Source organism: Mytilus californianus, unplaced genomic scaffold (assembly GCF_021869535.1).
Source record: "Mytilus californianus isolate M0D057914Y unplaced genomic scaffold, xbMytCali1.0.p SCAF_6, whole genome shotgun sequence".
NCBI lineage: Eukaryota > Metazoa > Mollusca > Bivalvia > Mytilida > Mytilidae > Mytilus > Mytilus californianus.
In genome coordinates, this window is record NW_026262712.1 from 108,477,277 (window position 1) to 108,500,343 (window position 23,067).

The window sequence follows — 23,067 nt, forward strand, 5'->3', positions numbered from 1 at the left end:
TCTTTTTCTTTTTTTTTTTTTAAAGACGAATATGAATCAGTATGTGTTTGTTTTGTGAAAAGTTTAGTAAAGTTCAGAACTTTTAATGATTTTGTATTTTTCAGGGACATATCAAATTATCTGACTTTGGTTTATGTACAGGCTTGAAAAAATCCCATAGAACAGAATATTATAAGGATCTCTCAAATGCCAAATCTAGTGATTTCTGTAAGTTTGTATCCTTGCTTGTACAGCATCTAGCTCTTATATAGATTTTATCAACGAGCCAACAACACAAGTACACCACAAATAGATATCCAGATATGATTTAAAAAAGGTGTGGGTCATATATCACTGAAACAGGACATTAGAATTTAAAAAAAAAAGATCATCATAGTATTTTGAACCAGTTGTATTAATAAAACTCAAGCCAATTAATTTTCTGAAATGATAATCCATATTTTGATTCAGATTAAGCTAAAAACAGATACAAAAGTTATGATAATTAACGGTATCTTGCTGCATAGAAAGCACTTTTAAATTAACCTCAATGAAGTATTCCTAAATTCAAAAATTTGAAATGCCATACAAGTTTGAAAGCCAAAAAATATGGCACAAATAAATACAGCGAAGGACACCTTTGCTTCAGGGTATAAAATATCAAACCCAAATTTTCAAATTAATTAAATTCATGGATTTGAAATTTTCATTTGATGTCTTTGAAAAAGTTGTCATGCTGATCTAATCCTCTGGTTATATGAGAATCAAATTAATTTAGAGGAATTTATGCTGGGAAATATTTTGGACCCTTATTTGGCGCTTGGGAGGTACATTAAGAGTGTACAAGGAATATACAGTGGTTCTTAGACTTTTTGTTAGATATCCTATATCTATAGTTTGGTTAAAATTTTGTAGGCAGATAAACCAACTAGAAGAATTTACATACAATTATTATTTTAAAGGTAATGGCAGAGATATTATTTTTTGTTTATAATTTTTAATAATTTTTTCTAATTTCAGCTGGGAACCCCATGGATTCTAAGAGGAGGGCAGAAAGCTGGAAAAGGAATAGAAGAGCTCTAGTATGTAATATTGAAATGTAAAAACATTCATTGTGTCTGTTGGAAATGTTAGCAAACTACCAATTTAATGATTACAAGTGGAAATCACTGCTAAATATCCAATTCTATTTACTCTCAATTATATATAAGCAACCAGTAGCAATAGGTGCACTAGTGTTTAGTCTCATTGGTAAAATTTACTTTCTACACATGAAATAACTAGAGTATACTTTGACAATTTTTGAATGAAATTTGTACAGAATTTTAGATTTGGTAGAAATTAGATTTGTTTGTTCAATCAACTTATTCAATTCTCTTTCTCTAAAGCTTTTTATTTAAAAAAAAACAACATCTTTTTCGATTGCATATAAATAACTGTTCTCCATAAATTAAATAAGTATTCTAAAATTGACTCAAGTAAGCTCCCTTTTTTTTAATTAAATTTCAACTAGTTATAGGACTTCCTTTGGAAAAGAAATATTATCCTTTGTAATATCATAACTTATTTGTTTAAGCCTGTTCTTTTTTCACACACAAGATAATCATGAAAAAAGCAGAAATCTCAGAATTGTGTTTATTTTCAGTTACTTCATTTTTAACTAAATGCCAATGAATAATTTGTTATGCCCCACCGTAGTCAATGTTGGACGTGGGCATTAAGTGTTACCTATGAGATCGTCCTTCTTTCCGTCTGTCAAATTTTCATTTCCGCAACCTATCAAGTTTGCCTCATGCAAATTTTAAGAAACTCATACACAATGCTAAGAACCAAAATTTGCAGACAAGGGTTTGAATTTGGGTAGTGAATCACTTCCCGTTCTAGAGTTATGCCCCATTATAACTTGGAAAATTGCAATCTTTTTCGTTTTTGCACTCCAACTTAAGTTTGCCTCCCCCAAATTTTACGACACTCATACTAAATGCTAAAAGCCACAACACACAGACAGAGTTTGAATTTGGGTAGTGAGTCATTTACTGTTTAGAGTTATGCCCCTTTTTAACTTGGAAAATTGCAAAGCTTGAGCTGGGGCATTCGTGTCCTCAAACACATTCTTTTTTTATTTTGTTTTAATTAACAGCATGTTATTGTCTTTTTTTTTACAGGCCTACTCCACAGTTGGAACTCCGGATTATATAGCCCCAGAAGTATTTATGCAAACCGGTTATAATACAAGCTGTGATTGGTGGTCACTTGGTGTTATTATGTATGAAATGATGATAGGTAAGGACATTATACGGTCAGTAAATGATTCTGTGTTAAATTTTTTATTTTTCTGTCACTTGTTTCATATAAAGACTTACAACAATTGTATTATGTAAGAAAGAAACATATTGAAGAAGAAAGAAAAGCTTGATTTTTAACCATTCATACAAATTTTAGAATTTGATACCAATTGAAAAAAAAAAAGTCCTGTAACTTTTTATACGCCCGTTTACGGGACGTATTATGGTTTACCTGTGTCCGTCCGTCCGTCTGTCCGTCCGTCTGTCCGTCCGTCTGTCCGTCGTCAACATGTTGGACATTAACTCAAAAATGCTTTCACCAATTTGTATAAAACTTTGGTGAATTGTTTATATCTATTGACGTGAGCTCCCTTTCGTTTTTTATAAAATTTAGATTATAAGTTTCCGAGTTATGGGATTTTATTCATAAAAAAAAGGGTGATTTTCCAGTTTTCGGACAATAAGTCAAGAATGCTTTCACCAACTTGCAAGAAACTTTGGTGAATTGTTTATATCTATTGACATGAGCTCCCTTTCGATTTTTATAAATTTTAGATTTTACGTTTCCGAGTTACAGGGTTTTATTCATAAAAAAAGGGGGGATTTTTTCCAGTTTTCGGACAAAAACTCTAAAAAGCTTTCAGCAATTCTTATGAAACTTTGTTGAATTGTTTGTATGTATTGATGTAAGCTCTCTTTAAAATTTTATAAATTTTACATTTTACATTTCTAAGTTATGGGGTTTTATTCATTAAAAAAAGGGGTGATTTTCCAGTTTTCGGACAATAACTCAAAAATGCTGTCACCAATTCTCATGAAACTTTGGTGAATTGTTTATATCTATTGATGTAAGCTCCCTTTTTATTTTCATAAATTTCTAATATGACATTGAAAATTTATTGAACTTTATTTGTTTATAGGCTGACAACAGATATACTAAGTATTGCACAACAGCAAGAAATCTTTAATTGAATATAAATTCAATTCATATAACCAATTTCAAGTTCTTTGACTACATTTATTCAGAAACCTATAATACCGTATGTCAAATATTTAATTACAATCCAAATTCAGACCTGAATCAAGCTTGAATATTGTGTCCATTTTTGCCCCAACTGTTCAGGGTTGGACCTCTGCGGGCGTATCTAGCTGCGCTCAGCGAAGCAGTTTATTTTAAGTATATTGGAAGATTACATTTAGTTTCATGCATTAGATAAGATGTGAGAAATATATCAATTAGACTTCAATCCAACAACACCCCCCCCCCCCCCCCCCCCCCCCCCCAAGGGTAACTGGCATATAGAAATGTGGTCATCTTGGTCTTCTTCCAACTGGCAGTAAAACCCTTGCCAAAGTGGGGCGTCTGTTTGGTTGTTCATGATGTACAAGTAAGCAGCCATGTCCGGTCAGAATGAGAACGTTAAATCCAATGCCTTGTGTAGATAGAGTGCCACCCTATTTGCACATTAAGAACCCTTGCAACAACTCTTTGATGGGTAGGTGCCTGTTGCAAGGCAAAAATTCTGTCCCTATCCAATATACCCTCATTTTCCGGTGGCCAAAAGTGTTCCAAATTTCCACAACCTTCATCCCGGACAGCCTCTATTACAGGACCTACCTATTGTATTTATTGTTTATTTGTTCTCATCCTGAACATGCATGAAATATTTGTCACTGGACATTAAGCAACCAACAATCAATCAATCCAACAACACAAAGAAATACAGAAAATATAACTTAACAATACAGTCGAACCTCGTTGTGTTGAACTCAGTTGTGTCGAAAATTCGGATGAGTGGAAGTAATTTCTTGGTCCCGGTAAAATTCCTGTTTGATCAATGCATATTTACCTCTGATGAGTTGAACTCGGTTGTTTTGAATTCTAGGTTAAGTCGAGTAAAGTCTATGTAAAATTAATGTAAATTGAACCAGATGTCTCGAATTTTGAAAGTAAAAGATTTCGAAAGATGCAGACTTAAAGATAAAAATTCAAATCTGATGTTTTTGTTATGTAACCTATCATTTTTTATAAGAGATTAAAGCTGTATAAACATACTTGTTAGTTTAACAGTTAAAATGACATGTTTATAGTGACCGGTAATTAACACTTTTGTTGATCGTCCAAGCGGAAATTTAGTGTGTTGAACATATTTCACCCGATATAAAAAAGAAACGAATTTAAAAGATTTAAGCCGAGATTAAATGAATCAGAATTAAAATTCATTAATTACAATAAATAAAATGATTAGGACAATTATGATAAATTTGCAATAATTGTTTGCAAAGCAGACACCCTCATCACAGATGTTTCAGAACTTGTTTCCTTCCGCGATTGATTCCATAATTTATAGTGACTGACCTTTGTAAATATTTGTGTATTGATTTTATTTGTGAATGTTTTGTACCTGTACTTGTGTATTTAATTCTTATGATGGACCAAACATATGGAGATTGAATACACAATCATCTATTGTCATATCGTAGAAAGAAAAACTGTTCAAACTATCTAGTTTACACCAATTTTATACCGTATTTCATGCATTCCAAATTTATGACAACCTCTGATGAGTCGAACCTTGGATAAGTCGAATACTTTTGTTCGGTCCCTTTGACTTAACGAGGTTCAACTGTAATACTTTTTAACTAAACATATTTCTTGTAGGTTACCCACCATTTTGTTCAGAAAATCCACAAGAAACATACAGGAAGGTGATGAACTGGAGAGAAACATTAATTTTCCCTCCAGAAATGCCTATATCTAATGAAGCTAGGGAACTCATTCAAAGGTAATTTTCAAGGATACGTAAGAGAAGGTATAAGTGGGGTCCTTAAATTGGAGGACACTGTGCTCTTTGTTAATTTAGCTAGAATGTTCATGAGAATGACCTATTTTAGTTCAAATTTGGCAATACTTTATCATATCACTTGAATAATATCACAATCAAATTTCAAACAAAATTTATTGAAAACATGGCAATTAAGAAACCCTATCGCAATGAAATGACCAAATTATTTCTGTAAAAAAATTAAATCTTGCCTAAATCCCAATCTACCATTTCGGTCAATGACCTTTCAGTTTAGGTCATGTCTGGCAAAAATGACCAATTCACGACCCTTGCTCTGTAGACATGGTCACATGAGGACTTTTCTATGTTCCATGAATAAATGTTTAATTAAATAAAGTGACTAGTTTGACATCACAGTTGTAACTAAAGTAAACCCCAGCAATTAATTTTTAATCACAATTGCAACTAGATGACAGAATAGCAAATTTATTCTGCACTTATTTCTTCTGTGAAATTAGAAATTAAATGAAAGTTTAGGAGTGTAATTTTTTCATTTTACTGTTTTATACTTGGAATAAAAGGCTATTTCTCACATTCCTGTCAAGTATCTTTGATATTTTATGTGGATGTGAGAATACCTATTATTGTATACCGATATTGTATGAGGGTTGATATATATCTGCAAGTTATTTTTTTGTATTAGAATCCACACATTCAATATCTCAAGCTTTGCAATACATACACATAGAAGGATATGTTTGGTATTTGTCGGTGAGACAGCAACCAAGATATGAGCAATTCTCTTAAAAATCAGTTTAAAGTATTAAGATTTCATATATCATACATCATTTGCTTGAGTTAAACTTACTCTTTATTTATGATGACCATTGTAACACTTATTATTTAATTTATTTCCTCTGTAGTAACCCCTCATTGTACATATATATTGATGTCTGTAGTAACTCCTCATTGTACATATATATTGATGTCTGTAGTAACTCCTCGTTGTACATATATATTGATGTCTGTAGTAACTCCTCATTGTACATATATATTGATGTCTGTAGTAACTCCTCATTGTACATTTATATTGATATATAAATTATCTTGGGTATTCATGAAAAGTCTTTATAATGTACAAAATTGTTTTCAGATATTGCTGTGATCCAGAACATAGAATAGGTGCTAATAGTATAGATGAAATTAAATCACATGTATTTTTTAAAGGAGTTGATTGGGAACATATCAGGTGTGTATTGTTTTATTGACTTCACTTGTTTAAAAAGAAATAATGTAAAGTGTATTTTAAAATTAACAATTACAATTTTTCTGAGCTCCTACATTTGAAGGACTCACACACAATCAATTTGACAACACTTTTTTTTATATTCCCTCACCTTCCAAATGGGTTGAATAATGATTGATAAGGAAAACAGATTAGCTTTTAGTTTTTACCCCATTTTAACCGACTATAAAGGAAAACAATGTAAACAGTTTGGGGTTATTACTAACTGCTAAGTATTTTGTTTTCTTATGATGAAATCAGTGAAACTATTTTTTGTCAAAGCTAAGAAAAACTAACAAAGTTTTAACAGACTGAAGCTGCAGTAGTAAAAAGAAACAAAAAATAATACAATGGTATGTTAAGATAAAATAATCTACTTTTTTAAATGTTATTGAAAAAAAACCCTAAAAGCATGATATATCTTGAAAAGTTACAGTTAACGTTGAAATTAAATGGGAAGTTGAGAATGTTTTTATCTGCAACAGAGTTTTATTGTTAAAGAGTTGTTCATCATCATAACATTTGTTTTCGTTTATTCCATTTCACAATGAAGTCTCTCCATATGATTTGTGAATTTATTTGTATATATTATACAGGGAGAGACCAGCAGCCATTCCAGTAGATGTTAAAAGTATAGACGATACATCAAACTTCGACGATTTTCCAGAAATTGATCTCAAGTGGCGTAAGTAAACTATTCAATAATTATATAATAGAAAGTTGAATATTTTGATTTTTATAGAACACATAATACATTGCAGAAAAAGGAATTATCAATGTTTGGCCATCAGTTGTATGTTTCCATAATTAAATTTGAAGAGTACCGTTCCTACTCGCTTATTAGTCGGAAAATTGGGAGTAAAATTCATAATCCAGAGAGGGGGACCGACTAATAGACGAGATCTAGCGACCAGAGGAAAAATCCAAGCTTGAGAAAAGTGGTCAGGAGTGAATTTCCTGGTCAAAACTACGTTTTTGATTGCCAAACCTACATAAATCAATAAATAAAAAGTTTTTGTTGAAAATAAATAACTACAATACTGTCTTTGTGTTTTATTTGTTCTTTGGTAAACATTTTCTGCAAATTCGTGTTGAAATTCTACTGTTTCCGGTTTGTGTATTGATTTTCATGGTCACATGGTTTTCCTATAAACCCAAAAGAAGAGCCAAGAACCAAAAATGAAAAGGAGATAATAATGTACCAAATATGTGAAAGGATGTTTTCAGCGGAGTTATTGTGTCATTATTGTGATATCATGATATCAATTCAATGCTTATAAATCATATAATAATCAAAAAATAATTTTAAGATTCATTCCCAAAATCAAAATATTATTCATTAAAGTGTCTCAGTAAACAAATTACAAAATTGATTGACAAGCCAATATAATCCATTGCTAACCCCAATTAAGAGACAAAGAGTTGTATTTACTAAAGGTGTGAAAACTATCAGTGATAGGTAAACAGATGACACTAATGAGTTGGAGTTAGTTATTTTAATATATTGATTAGCTTCACTTAATTTTTTTAATCCTTTAATCATCACAATATAATAAGAATTATGAAGTGTACATGCTCATTTAACACCGAGTTATGTATGCTGTGAAAAATATTTTCATCAAGTGTTGATTGACTTTAAATTTTTCAGGTTCATATTGGTTTATATTCGCTTTTCTCAAACAATAGGTTGTTAGTCATACCCTACAAAATCATTGATGCATTACGTAAACAACACATGGCTAATCTAACATTTGAACAGTGAACAAAACAAGAGAAATGAATACATCTTTATTATTAACAGCAATATAAATTATCATGATGAGCATCAACTAAATTCAAACCAAACAAACATTAATGCAGAAATGAATATTATTCCTGGATTTGCATTGGTTTTACCGGCGTTCAGTTACTGTCAGCTGAAAAAAAAATGCCCAAATTTTGTCCGACTTATACGAGGGTCAAGACTAAATCCCTTAGAATTTGGAGCTGAAAAGGGCCCCCGACTTATAGTAGGATCGACTATTAGGCGAGTATCTACGGTAATCTTTCTGGTTATTTCATTTATTCTGATGAGAATTTAACTAAATATAGTTCATACTAACAGGACACCTTTTTTTTTTATCATTTACCTATGTTTTGATATTATGTTACTGTGATGTCATTGACAATCGAGATGTTGCAGATGTCTCAGAGTAAGTTGACAATACTTGTTTCACTGAATATTTGGATATTTCACTACTAACATTGTAATAAATAGATTGATTGATAGCTGCTTAATGTCCAGCAGTATATATTACATGAATATTCAGGGCGATAACATGTTAATGAGATATGAATAAACCCTCCTTTTTACTAGACCATTATGCTGAATCAGATTTTTAAAGTGCTAGCTCACAGGAAGACGTTTCACACTACTCATACTTTTTTTAGTTTGAGCCAACCAGTCTTGGTGTATTCTTGTAAATGCTGCCTGTTTGGTAGAGAAGCAGCAAATACTATTTATAAAGTCTTTGGTTTGACCAGGTCACATTATCAATGATGCATGAATTTATATATTTGGGAAAAAAATTTGAAATAGTAATCTGAAAACTTTATCATGATTGTGTTGCACACTATTGTAATTTTATTGTTGTTTTGTTTATAGCTACGAACATTATGATGATGTAGCTGTTTTATTCATAGCTAAAAGCAGTCATAATATTTTCATTGTTTTACGTCATCAAAATGTTTTCATTGTTCTATTTATAGTCACATGTTGTGGTTGTTCTATTTATAGCTAGAATCATAATGTTGTCTTTGTTCTATTTATAGCTACAAACCAGAATAATCAGCAGCAGACATTAATAGAGAGTGACAAAGATAGCAAATATAAAGACTGGGTGTTTATAAACTATACGTACAAACGATTTGAAGGATTGACACAAAGAGGCAAACAACCGTTCCCAAAGACATCATAAAGCATATACAGCAAATCTTATAAGTGTGCCATTTACTTCATAAAGACAGCTGGTCTGAATTTTACATTGATGCTTTTAATAGTGTTGGAAAAAAGAGCAGATTTGTTAGCTTTTGTGTTAGTTTTTGAATTATTTTTCAGAGGGAAAATTCTTCAAAAGGAATTAATCCGGGGTTAAATACATACCAGAGGGGAAAAAACGGAAATACTTGTTATCAAAATGGGAGTTTATAGTTTCATAGATTTTTTAAATTTATTTAAAGGTATAATTCTCAACATTGGTAGATAGGATAATATTTTCAATAGTTGGTGTATAAGTTGAAATTTATTTTTCTATTCATAAATATTTACAGTATTACAAAATTAAGATACTGTCTACATTAACAATAAACTATTTAATTTGCCTACGAAAATTCAAACTATATTTAATACCATATAAATCTGTACATTTATCAATGTATTATCTTTACGCTAGAAATTAGATTAATAGCATTCGGTGAAACTACATAAAAAGTAAATTTTTAATACCTTTCTGTATATTTTTTTTATTTAAATCAAACAAGATTTTGAAGAATGTAGGCAAGAATCGAATGTGCACTTACTCCGAATGTATTGCTGCAGTTGACTTGCCTCAGGGAAAAATTAAGGGAGAATTTGAAAGTGTTATTTGTGTTTTAAATGGGCATAAGGAAATGATAACACTTTAATGTTTGCTAATGATATATTAACTGCTGTCAATTGTCTGAAGAATTCCATTTGATTATTTCTCAGAGGTTTTTAATATCATTTACTATTCATTTTTATTATGTACATTTATATAACTGATAGAGAAGCTGGTTTTATATAATGCTTTTAAAATCCATATTTACTTACAGTTACATACAAATTAGTTAATATTTTCGGAAGCTGAAATTTTGTTGTTGTTGCAAAATGGAATTGTATTACAATGTGAAAAGAGAGAAGTCAAAATGATTTTTAAATTTAAAAATAATCAAATCAAATTTTATGTAGTCGAATTGCTAAGAAGAACCTTATTGGGCTGTTCCAAGAAAAAAATATTGAAATTGTATTTTAAAATATCAAAAGCAACTGATTTCATTGGTTCATGTTAACAAAATACTCATCCATTAAATAAATAAATCATCCTTGTTTTATGCTTTGGTTTCATTGTGCTATCATGATTTTATAAAAAATAGAATTTTGGAGGCTTGTGTTTCTACAAGTCAGTGTAAACCAAATACTCATACATTTGTATTTGGCGGGAATTTTTTAAAAGATAATGGAACAATCTGAATGATCGATCTGTTAAGAAATGCATGGCACTTATGTTAAGACACATACATCCCTTTCCCCAGATCAATTTTTAAACTATGTTAGTGAAGTAAAACAATTGCTCTGTTTGAAGGGTTTATCCATATACAAATGTCTTTCTTAAGTACCTTGTATGTTTTAATGGAAGAACCAAAAAATTAAGATTAGGTGATTGGCAATTAAAAAAAAAAAAGAATTTAAGGTTTCAATTATTTTTTTTGAAAATTCAGTATTTTAGCAAAGACAAATAAAGCTTATGAATGTCTATAGCCAAAACATGTCATTGATTTATGATTTAAAGATAGTTTTTTGGTGTTTATGTCTTGTTTTTTTTCCATTGGCAATCTAGTTAGCTAGACTAGACAAACCCAAGTTAATTGGTTGCTATAGAAATATTTTCTGTAAAACTTAATTAGTTATATGAATGTTAACATTATCTACAAATATTAACATAAAATTATGTACATTTGACTCTATGAGTATGGTGGCATTTCCACACAGCAGGGCTTTATGAATGACATTATCTTAAGTTTGTGTACCTAGTGTTGATTTCAGTGTTTCATATACAGACATTTTAAGAACCATTTATAATTAACAACAATTATCTTTTTATTTCATTTTGTTCAAAACTTTCTTCAGTGCCTAATCATTTTGTTGTTTCAGTTCTAATACTTAAACAGCTATTTTACCATTACCAAAAAGAAGTGCTGACTTTAGACCATTCTTGAAATATGGATTTGAAAAAAAATATAGAGAACAATAACTTCATGTATATAACATTGATATCAGCAAAGACCAAATAAATCTTAATTTTTTTCAGCAATAGATGTATTTTATCTTACCACAGTTAGTATTATAAATGTGATATCCAAAGTGACATGTCTTTGTATTTCTAATAATGGTGTGACATGTCTTGTATTCCTCATGATGGCATGACATGTCTGTATTTCTCATGAAGGTGTGACATGTCTTTGTATTTTTCATGATGTCATGACATGTCTTGTATTTCTCATGATGGCACAACATGTCTTGTATTCCTCATGATGGCGTGACATGTCTTGTATTCCTCATGATGATTGTACCACATTCCATTTTCACTGTGTTGTTTTATTTACCATTTCCATTTTTGAAAACGTTTTTATGACATTGATCAGCTAGGTCAAATGAATGCTTAGACACATTCTGCTTCAAAATTTATGTTGTATTTCCATGCAAGAAAAGATAGCTACAGTATGTATTCAATTGATCTTCCCTTTTCAAAAGAAACGATTGTAAATAGCTATTTGATATGATAAGATGCTTTTGGTATTTTACGATTGTCATTAACCATTGTAATATTTGAGTAAGAACTATGGTATCTGGTAGACATTTACCATCATGTATCATTTAAGCTCTTACCCCTGTTAAGACGTAAAAATAACAGTGTGCCATTAAACTAACAGTATGTGATAGAAAGTGTCCGTTTCTTTTTGGTCTATACCATGGTTTCCTTCAATATGGCTGACTTCTATGAAAATATACAAATGATTAATTAGAACGAGACCACAAACAATCTTATTATTGTAGGAATTCTTTCTAATTGTTATTTTATAAAAAAAAAAGTGCTTATATCTATCTGTGACTACTGACTCATTAACATGAAAAATGATGAAAATTTTGACAAAATTGATACAATTAAGTGTGGATGCTTTTCGGCAAAACCTTTCAGAATTTTGGGTCCTAAATGCTCTTCAACTTCGTACTGTATTTTAGCCTTTATAACTTTTTTTATTCGAGCATCACTTATGAGTCTTTTGATACGAAATGTGTGTCTGACTTAAAAAAGAAATAAGCCTGGTATCTATGATGAGTTTATTTCATGATGACCTGTTGATATTGCAGAGAAACTTTTTACATGTGTTCATTAAAAATCCATAAAAAATGCTGAGAAAATAACTTTTCTTCGAAGCAATAAAATGTTGTCTTGTTTTAGATGGTTCCGTCATATTCACAGTTTTTGTTTTCCATTTTATTTATTATTCATCTGTTTTTTATTATTTATTAGTTATTTTGTGTAGTTCACCCATGAATCATGAAAATAAACAGCAAAGATTGAATAAATTTAGATACACAATAATTTTTTTGTTTTTGTTTTTTCAAACTCTATTTAATATATCATACACTTGGGAAACACCTTTGAGCTCATCTTGTTGTTGATTTACTCAAGGAAAATACTATTGAGATCATTTTGTTGTTGGTTTACTGACCCTAATTTTACCTAATGGTAAGAAGCAAAGGCCAGTTATTGGCTAATGTTATTTACATGGATTTTCAACAGTTAACATGGCATAATTTGTGTCCACTTTTTCTTGAAATAAAAATGAAATTCACTCATCTTGATGGAAAAAATATAATGTTTCTTTGCTAGTTAAGATTTTGAATGTAAAAATGGATGTAAATTATCCTTCATTTGATATTTTTTAATACTGTGAATTCATTTTTGTGGGTACCAATTTTTGTGATTTGAGGAGTAATTGTATTTCCATGGATATTTAATTTAGTAGCTATGACAAATTCTAGTTTATAGGGAAGTTGTATTTTGTTGTACATTTGAATTTGTGGATCACTTTTACCTGTAAACTCCACAGAATTTGTGGATCACTTTTACCTGTAAACTCCACAGAAAATAGTATCCCACAATTAATTTTGAATCCACAGTACATGGATATGGGAAAATTATATAGATAGCAAAACAATTTTATTTTGAGGGGAAAGTAAATTAAAACTGACAAGTGTAGGTGTTACCATTCTATTAAATGTATTTTTAAGTGATGCTTTCCACTACACAAATGACAGGGGTAGTTTTGCATGTCATTTTTCCATTATTTCACATATATCAAGTTCCAGTTTATATTACAGTTTTTATTTATGATTTTATATTGTTTTTTGAATTTGAGGTTCATTATGAGAAATAGAAGTGTACTATGTATTCCACATTGTTGAATCCTACCAAAGTGGAAGTGGATCAAATTGATCTTTTTTATCATGTGTAACTTAACATTTCATTTGGTCTCACAAAAGACCTATTTATGGTCAGGTTTGACACTGTTAATGTTAGACTTGTGTATGCATTTTTTTTGGCTAATATTCTTAAATTGCTTTAAAGTATCAATAAAGCAAAGTCCCTTACATTTTGAAACCATTCTTGACAGCCCATATTTATGTGTCAGATATTGAAAATAATATTTTGGCATAAATTACCCAAGGGTCTCATTGATACTGTATTTTGCAAGATAATTTTAAAGATAAAAATAAAGTAATACTATTGGATTATATATTTGATAATGGCTGTTGGTTAGATACACATTACACTTATTTGCAAAGGAAGATATTGTGTAAATCTGAATTTGGATAAGATAATTTTCTCTGTTTTATTGAAAAAAATGTCTCAGATAGTTCTTTTGAATGATTTTAAAACATTAGATGACTTGCCTTTGAATTACCAACGATTGACAATTATGTCTTTATGAAGAGATATAAAGGCATGAGGTTATGGTGGGTTATACATGATAATTATGTTTGACTGCTAGTGATTTTTGTTTATAATTCTGTGATATGTAGATATATGATTGTTTCTTTGTCCTCTGGGTGGATGTACACAAATAAACAAATAAATCACAAATCTTGTCATATTGTTCTTTATATTTAAAAGATTGCATTTTATTAATCTTGTCTAATTCAAGTAATATCCGGCATACTGTTTTTTTTTACCAAATATGTTAATGTAGATGTGCATTTAAACATTCTTTTAATTTTTAATCCCTTCACATTAGAGAGACTAGTATTCCTGCTTTTTCATTTATTGTCTAGCCTGCGACTTTTGTCGCAAAAGCGAGACATAGCAATCCTACATTCTGTCGTCGGCCTTTGGCGTTCACAAATATTCACTCTGTGGTTAAAGTTTTTTAAGTTTTAATAACTTTCTTAAACTATCCTGGATTTTTAACAAACTTGGACAGAATCTTGTTTATGATCATAAGATAGTATCCAGAAGTAGATTTTGTAAAAAGAAAATCCTGTTTCCATATATTACTTATAAATGGACTTAGTTTTTCTACCAGTTACTATTACATTCACTCTGTGGTTAAAGTTTTTAAAATTTTAATAACTTTCTTAAACTATCCTGGATTTTTACTAAACTTGGACAGAAGTTTGTTTATGATCTAAAGATAGTATCCAGAAGAAAATTTTGTAAAATATTTATTTCTGTTTTTCTGTATTTTACTTATAAATGGACTTAGGGGAATAGTTTAACTGTAAATCTATTATGTGCATTCCCCTATCACACTGAAAACATAGACAACAGCAAAAGTAGGCGAGACACTGGGTTCCGCGGAATCCTTACGAATTTTACATATATCTATTCCTGGAAACCAGCATTCTGATTTTGATAGAACCCTATCTAACCAAGAAACTGTACGGCTTGGCCAAGATCAGGTGTCCATCTTTGTTGCAGATTGATGAAAAAATAAAGTTCAATAAATTAAATTACAAGTATGTCCTGTGTTACATTACATCCTTTGTGCAGATAATCTGAAAATTTTGTCCATTTCTGTCAAGCGGTTAAAAAGTTTATACTCTTAAAATAATAGCTTCCAGAGATTTCCACAGTGGGCTACAGACTATACATACACAAGCATAACATATAAATTTAACATATATTAATGAACAAGGAATGCATAACTCAAATACAAATTCTTCAAACAATATTGTAGGAACAAAAAAAACACAACAAATAATGCATAAAAACTAATTTCCATTACAATGATTCAGTCTCCAAAGGCCATGGGTAAATTTGTTAAACTGTGAGAATATTTTACTTAAAATATTTGAGTATTTGAAGTGCAAATATCTTAAAGTATTTGCATTTTTCCAAAGATAATACATATGAGAATAAAAGAAATCAAAATTTGGTGGCATTAGGAGGAAAATTGGGACAGATTTGTTTTGGGCAAAAAATCTTGGCTACGGACTATACATATTGACATGTTTCTTTTTAAGAGAGATCAGGGAAAAACCATAGCTTGTACCACTACATGATTGTAAAAGTCATAATCCTTGAGTCAGTTTGTGTTCAATAAACTATTACATTTGCATATACTATCATTTTTATACAATTTCTCAAGAAATTCAACAAAATAAAACATAAAAAGTATTATTAATTAATAAAAATGTTTTAAATTGAACATTTTCAAATATAGGCTTGTTTATCTGTACTGTTATGTTTTTAGTTACTTTATACTTGTAAATATATACAATAACATTTTTCTTTTTGTGATACATTATATCAGTCCATTTAGAATTGTTTTACTTACAGATTTCATTATTTCAGGTCCTCACTGAAATAGAAGGCAAATGTGAAGGTCTGTAAATTGCTAACTTTTTATGTATTGTCTGTAGCCCTTTTGTTTTATGTATAATCTGTAGCCCTTTTGTTATTAAGATTTGTAAGGAAAATTATTCCATAATTTATGTTCCAATGCTAATAATTCTAAATGGACTGATATAATGTATCACAAAAAGAAAAATGTTATTGTATATAATTACAAATATAAAGTAACTACAAATATAAAGTAACTACAAATATAAAGTAACTACAAATATAAAGTAACTACAAACATAACGGTACAGAAAAACAAGCCTATATTTGAAAATGTTCAACTTAAAACATTTTATATTCAATTACAAAGGTCTGTAAAAACATTGCATTTGTTCAAACAAACATTTAGTTGTGTTATAATCATTCTATCAATAATTTATATGATTCATTTGGAAGTTATTATATTGGGGCTACAGACACCAATCTTTCATGTTAAACTTCTTTTGGTGTTACTGCAGAAGCTATTCATTACTACTGTTTACTTTACTGGTAACACTGAAAATATAAAACAAGAGCATGATCAATTCTGCATTCTTTTGTTTACCACAGACTATACTGAAATACAGGGCTACAGACTATACAGAAAATGGACCAGTTTGGAAAAACATTACAAAAAAGTGCACCTTTCATACCACAAATCCACTATATTTTTGACATAGTGTATTATTTCTTATGTAAAATAACCATTTTTAATACAATATATTTGCTCTTTTTGCTAGAAATGATGTCATAAATTCCAATATTGATATATCCTAAATTTTATAACAAAGGTACAAGTAGCACAAATTTATGCATAATTTCAACAATTGTTATCATATTTTTTTCCTGTAAAAAATACTCTTAAGCTAAATGTTTTCTTTATATTGTAGTATATCTATTTTGGAATGCATCATTACAAATAATCTAAATAAACTGTGTTTTAAAATGTAAAAACAACAGGTGCAACAGCATAACGCTTCAAAAATGGTATTTTTTGGACCATTATTCTGGTGTTTTTTCATAGATTCAGCTACTTATATATGATATAATATACCTCTGGAAAACTCTTGCTCTGATCTCTTCAATGCAAACAAAGGCATTTTTATATTAGATGAAACTGTAAAGATTTACATTTATATAACATCATTCAAGTTGCAACAGTCACCTGATCTTGGCCAAGCTGTGTAAGCAGTAGGCACTGTTTCTCCAAAAATAGAAATGTGTAGGGTAAAGCCTAGATTCTCAAGATAATTTACTACATGTTGGAGGATTTCAAAAAAAAGAGGAACAAGACACCTAAGGACATGCCTGTATATATGACAGTTGTATTCCATTCGTTTGATGGGGTTGAGCTTTTGATTTTGCCATTTGATAAGGGACTTTCCGATTTGAATTTTCATTGGAGTTCGGTATTTTTTTTTTTCCAAAATTGAAATTTTAAAAGAATTAGTCACAAAAATGAAAAAGCTTCAATCTTTCGACAATAGAATAAAAACTTTATACATGTTAGTTATGGAAATGAAAATTCACGTATGCCACCCTACAACTATTCACCTTCAGTGTCATATAATTGTTTTCAAAATCAATAACCAATCCTAAGAGGAGAAACATGGTATATCTTAGTATGTTTCAAGTTGCAAAATGCCACCAAAACAACCTTTTCAGATTAATTTTGAGAGACAAAGGTCTAAGTTTCAAGTCTCTCTATCTACATGTATTGATCCCATGAACTACAGGGATAATTGATAAACTTTATTAGAAGAATCTTTATTTGGTAATTTCCTCAATTTCAAAAGATGAAAATGTAAATCATGAAACAGGGATCATTATTTGATTAACATATGCAATTACTATTCAAACTAAATTGTTATATAAATTAATGGACCTACTACCATTTACTTACGTTAAGCTCTTTGAAAAAAGTGCTTATCTTTCTAAAGAACTGCAGTAAATACAACAGTCTGCAATAGTGCTATATCAACTTTTTTTTGTCATGACCATACTTAAATATAATTGGAAAATTTTCAAACTACTCTCCAAATCTTTCCATTAGTGATTTCGATCACATTGATTTTTTCAGCCAAATGGCTGCAGAAATCAATATTTTCGGAAGTTCGGTTTCAAGATTTGATGTAGAACTTGATTCAAGCGGATCTATGGATTTTATTCTTGAAATTTGATACCAGTTTTACATGATGGCAATACCATTTGGCTTGGATGTTTGCGAATTCCGGAGTTTCTGTCCATGTTCATGTTATTATATCTCACGGAACTTTGTTCCGTGGGGTGTAATGTTTTTGATCCGTCCGTCAGTCCGTCAGTCTGTTCGTCAGTTCTGTTCTTGTCATCGCAACTCCTCTGAAACCACACAACAGAATTTCATGAAACTTTGTAGATAATTAGGACATACTATGTAGAAATGCATATCGTTGCTAGTCAAGTTATATGATCTCGAGAACACGGTAGAAGGATCAATTCGGATCTATTCCACTATGGCACTGAAAAGTTTGGTTAACATATTGATGACTTTTCTAACATATTTTAGTTAGTTACGTTCCATATATAGCGTACACATAACAATTACTTAATGACAAAAGAGATGATTTCAGCTTTCCAATTGTGAACTTTCCATTTCTATGTAGCAACAGTCCAGCAGCGACTGCATACGGATAAAATATCTCCCAGTTGATACGATATTTATCTTGTATTTCCTATAATGATTTATTTGACAGAAGATAGCTTCTCACAAGGAAGTTATTAAACCAAGAGTTCCAAGTGGTGAAGTTGAAATCATCCCTTCGTCAATTTTACGGACTAACTTGGTTAACCGTTATGGAATATCTGTTTCACATATGACGAAGTATAGTTCCAATTGTCGATAATACAATCCCGTCCCCATTTCCCCGAATGTGAGCTACCGAATATACTTATCACCGGGTTTGTACATACATGAACAACACGACGGGTGCCACATGTAAAGCAGGATCTGCTTACCCTTCCGGAGCACCTGAGATCATCCCCAGTTTTTGGTGGGGTTCGTGTTGCTCAGTCTTTAGTTTTCTATGTTGTGTTTTGTGTACTGTTGTTTGTCTAGAGGTAGAGGGAAGGAAACCACTGAACCACGGATTTATGAATATCTCTTTCGGGACTTTTAGTTAACAGGATGACTATGAACTGTTATGCAAGATCGACGAAACCTCTTGCAAAATTATTATCATTTCTATATCAGCAATTAAAACCGGAGTTTAAAGTAACTGTATAACTACCTACTCTAGGGAGGGTGTAAACAGACGTGGATACTTAAATATTCAAAAAATTTGTTACAGTACTTTCAATCCAAGTATCTCTACTCGTATAATAGTATTCCTTATTGTAAACTTAAAGACAGAATAAAGATAGAAATAACTTATTAACTTTGTTTCAGATAAAAGGATGACCAATGCAGAAACAGATATCTTGTTTTAGGATGGGGAAAATCCTATCTTGTAAAACCACTCTGTTCCTATAGGAATCAACTATGGTCTCTTTTCGCTGACTTGTCCAGTTATTCTTATAAGGCAGACTTCATACAAGGGATTCTCAAGAAAATGAAAATAGACTGACGTTATCTTTTAACTTCACGGTCCGCTATATAGATGAGGTTTGTTCAATGAATAATACAAAGCTTAATGAAAAGGTGGATCGCAGCAATGCGATGAACATGAATTATAGGATTTGCTTCATATCTTGACTTATATTTAGAAATTGACAAATATGGTCAGTTAATAACTAAAGTTTACGACAAAAGAATGATTTAAATATACCATATTGACCATTATGGAATATCTATCTTACAAATAGCCACGTATGTGTTCCATTTGTCACATCCACAATCTCATCTTTGTCTTCGATTTTGAAATCACTAAATGCAACTTTATCACTTCCTATCTACATGGGTACCACAAGAGGAGAAGGGACTACATACCCTTCCGGAGAACCTAGTTTTGTTCACAAGGGATTCGTGTTGATCTTCCTTTTGTTTTCAGTGTTGCATTTTGTGCTATTTTATCACTATATACGAAATATTTTATCCTGTTGTTCAGATACCGTATATCGGGGTTTTTTCGCGTCGGCTTTTTTTCGCGATTTGATGACAAAATGGGCAGGTTAAATTTTCACTGTGTTTAATTTTCGCTGTTTGGGAAAATACACTCCAAAAAATAACTGTATCGTATTTTTAAAAATGTAAACAACATAAACTTGATTGACTGAGAGGTAATCGATTGCAAATAAATATAAGTACTATGAACGAAAATACACATAATTTGAACTTTCTCAGAAACATAATATATGTACAGACATTGTGTCAAGCTAAAAATTGAAGGTTTTGATCATTACAGATAAACAAATATCCGTGTAAATGCGATTTCTTTTGATTTAAACATCGGATGTGACCTTGAGAGGTCATACCGGTGTTATGTTGCCGCAGAAATTTCCTTGCCGTTTGACTGATAACCGAACGTATTTCGTTTAATAAGGTTAGAAACCGATTACATGGATAATTAGCAATGAAGTTAATTTTATTTTGAGTATAAAATGATTTTATCATTCCGCATTTTTCATGTGACACAAATTAATTTCAATTCTCAAGCAGTGAGGACTACGCCAGAAGAAGTTGAACTGGACACTTTGTCAGAATGTGTTAAAGCAATCAGGTCAATAGTAGGTTGAAGAAACACAATTAGAAAAAAATGCAAAAATGTTTGCAGAAAATAAAACACGGGATTTGTGCTTTTGTGGGGAATTTTGGGAGCTAAACTTTGATATTTCAATATGTAATTTAACTGCCAGCCTGCTAAAAACTCTTTTGTCTTTTTTGGTTATTTTGTTTGTAATTTCGTGATTATCCTTCAAAGTAATAAAGTACTTTATATATATAAATATCAAGCTAGCCCCCAAAAAATAAATACATAAATAGATACTAGTAATTACATAATAGATAGGTTGATTAATGAAAAGTTGAATTTCAAATATTTCTCTACTTATCAAATTAGAATTTGGTTTTCTTGGTTGCTTCAACAGCATCGTGCATTGACAAAAGAAGTGAAAACTATTATATTCTAGACACTGAAAATGTCCTTTGTGTCAGTCCAAAGTAGGAAACCTTATCCAAATACGTAATTTTCTTGTACACAATTGACATGTTGCAGTTACATGTAGTTGCATGTTGTATTTGGCAAAACGTTTCGGAATTTTGGGTCCTCAATGCTCTTCAGCTTCGTACTTCATTTGGCCGTTTTAACATTTTTGATTCGAGCGTCACTATTGCATCTTTTGTAGCCAAAACGTGCGTCTGGCGTACAAAATTTCAGTCTGGTATCTATGATGATTTATTTTACAACCATTGGGTCGATGCCACTGCTGGTGGAGGGTATCACCAGCTCAGTAGTCATCACTTTTGCGTTGACATGAATTGTCACTGATATGGTCATAATTATAAATCAACCGTTTGCAAAACAATGCATTTTTCGAAATACTACAGATTTTCTAACCCCAGGAATAGATTACCATAGCTGTATTTGACAAAACCTCTCGGAATTTGGGGCCCTCAATGCTCCCAAACTTCGTGCTTTATTTGGCCTTTTTACAGTTTTTTATTCTACATTAACAAGTGAGTCTTTTGTAGACGAAACGCGCGTCTGGCGTAAAACACTTTAAGCCTGGTATCTATGAGGAGTTTATTTACATCAACTTACAGTCTATATCTTTTTAATTGAACATTCTAGCAATTCGCAACAATTATTATAGTTATAATCAGACTTTCTAAATAGTAAAATTTTTACATGTAGAATAAAAAGCTATAACGAAATAAATTACTGTGTAGGTATTACACCAACATTTTAACCAATCATCACCAAGAACGTTTTGTAAAAGTAGGTAACCTCTGACAAAACATACCACTTTTCAAATTGCTGCGTTAAGCCCTCTGTTGTTGACCTGGAAGCGATTGTTTGGTGATTTTCATACTTTATTTTCATACCAGAGAAGAACGAGGTTAATTCTTTTCGCGTTATTTTTCTTGTCACAAAAGTCAGGTAAATAAATTGGTTGCCAAAATTAATTGGTTTGAAGTATTGTCTTTTTCAAAACTACATTATAAAAAAACCCTAAAACTTTATCCAAACAATAACATGAATAAGTAACATCTTTTTCTATTTTTCACATTTCAATGTTTTGCAGGCTATAATCTGTTCGCTTGGTTTTCTAATGTGCGAAGATCTCATAACTGCAATAAGTGTCTGATATAAGTTGATATAAAACCCATACAACATGGTATGTTTAAATGTGAGGAAAACAAGCGTTAACATGATATAACTTAAAAGCAGGTTTGTTATGGTGAATTCTAATTGCTTGCTATTTAACTCTATTTGAATGTGTTTATCATGAATAAAATCTCTTCATGTACAATCTCCATATGTGCACTTCAAAACTTCGAACTTCACTAAAATGTATACTATAAATAGATATAAGAATATATATGAGTGCCAATGAGACAACTCTCCATCCAAGTCACAATTTGTAAAAGTAAACCATTATAGGTCAAAGTACGGCCTTCAACACGGAGCCTTGGCTCACACTGAACAGCAAGCTATAAAGGGCCCCAACATGACTAGTGTAAAACCAACGGTCTAATCTATATAAAAAACGAGAAACGAGAAACACTTATGAAACACATCAACAAACGACAACCACTGAACATCAGGTTCCTGACTTAGGACAGGTGCAAACAAATGCAGCGGGTTAAAATGTTTTAATAGGCGCCAACCTTCACCCTACCTGAAACAATAGTGTAACATCATAACATAGAAAGACACACTATAAAATATCAATTAAAATGGCTTAACTCAATCAAAAGACATATCATCAAAAACAAGTGAACATACACTGAACGAATAAATTTGATCTATGACACAATGAAAATACAAAATTAATAAAACAAGGGTGTTAGATGTTTAACAATATAAGAAAGACAACCATAACCTTGGACAGAATGCCTTCAAATAAAATAACGTACACAGGTAAATAAA

General features: G+C 30.8%; 1 protein-coding gene across 2 annotated transcripts in view; it reads left to right on the forward strand.

The window, feature by feature from the left end:
* The window catches only part of LOC127704275 (serine/threonine-protein kinase 38-like), a 65,031-nt gene extending 50,768 nt beyond the window's left edge, over positions 1–14,263 (forward strand). For both annotated transcript variants that reach the window (XM_052208270.1, XM_052208269.1), the window contains exons 7-13: positions 105–207; positions 1,000–1,061; positions 2,145–2,262; positions 4,927–5,050; positions 6,204–6,299; positions 6,932–7,020; positions 9,147–14,263. In XM_052208270.1, coding sequence (XP_052064230.1) covers positions 105–207; positions 1,000–1,061; positions 2,145–2,262; positions 4,927–5,050; positions 6,204–6,299; positions 6,932–7,020; positions 9,147–9,292 — 738 coding nt within the window. In that variant the 3' untranslated portion in view covers positions 9,293–14,263. The remainder of the gene's footprint in view (positions 1–104; positions 208–999; positions 1,062–2,144; positions 2,263–4,926; positions 5,051–6,203; positions 6,300–6,931; positions 7,021–9,146) is intronic.
* Positions 14,264–23,067: the final 8,804 nt, after the last annotated feature.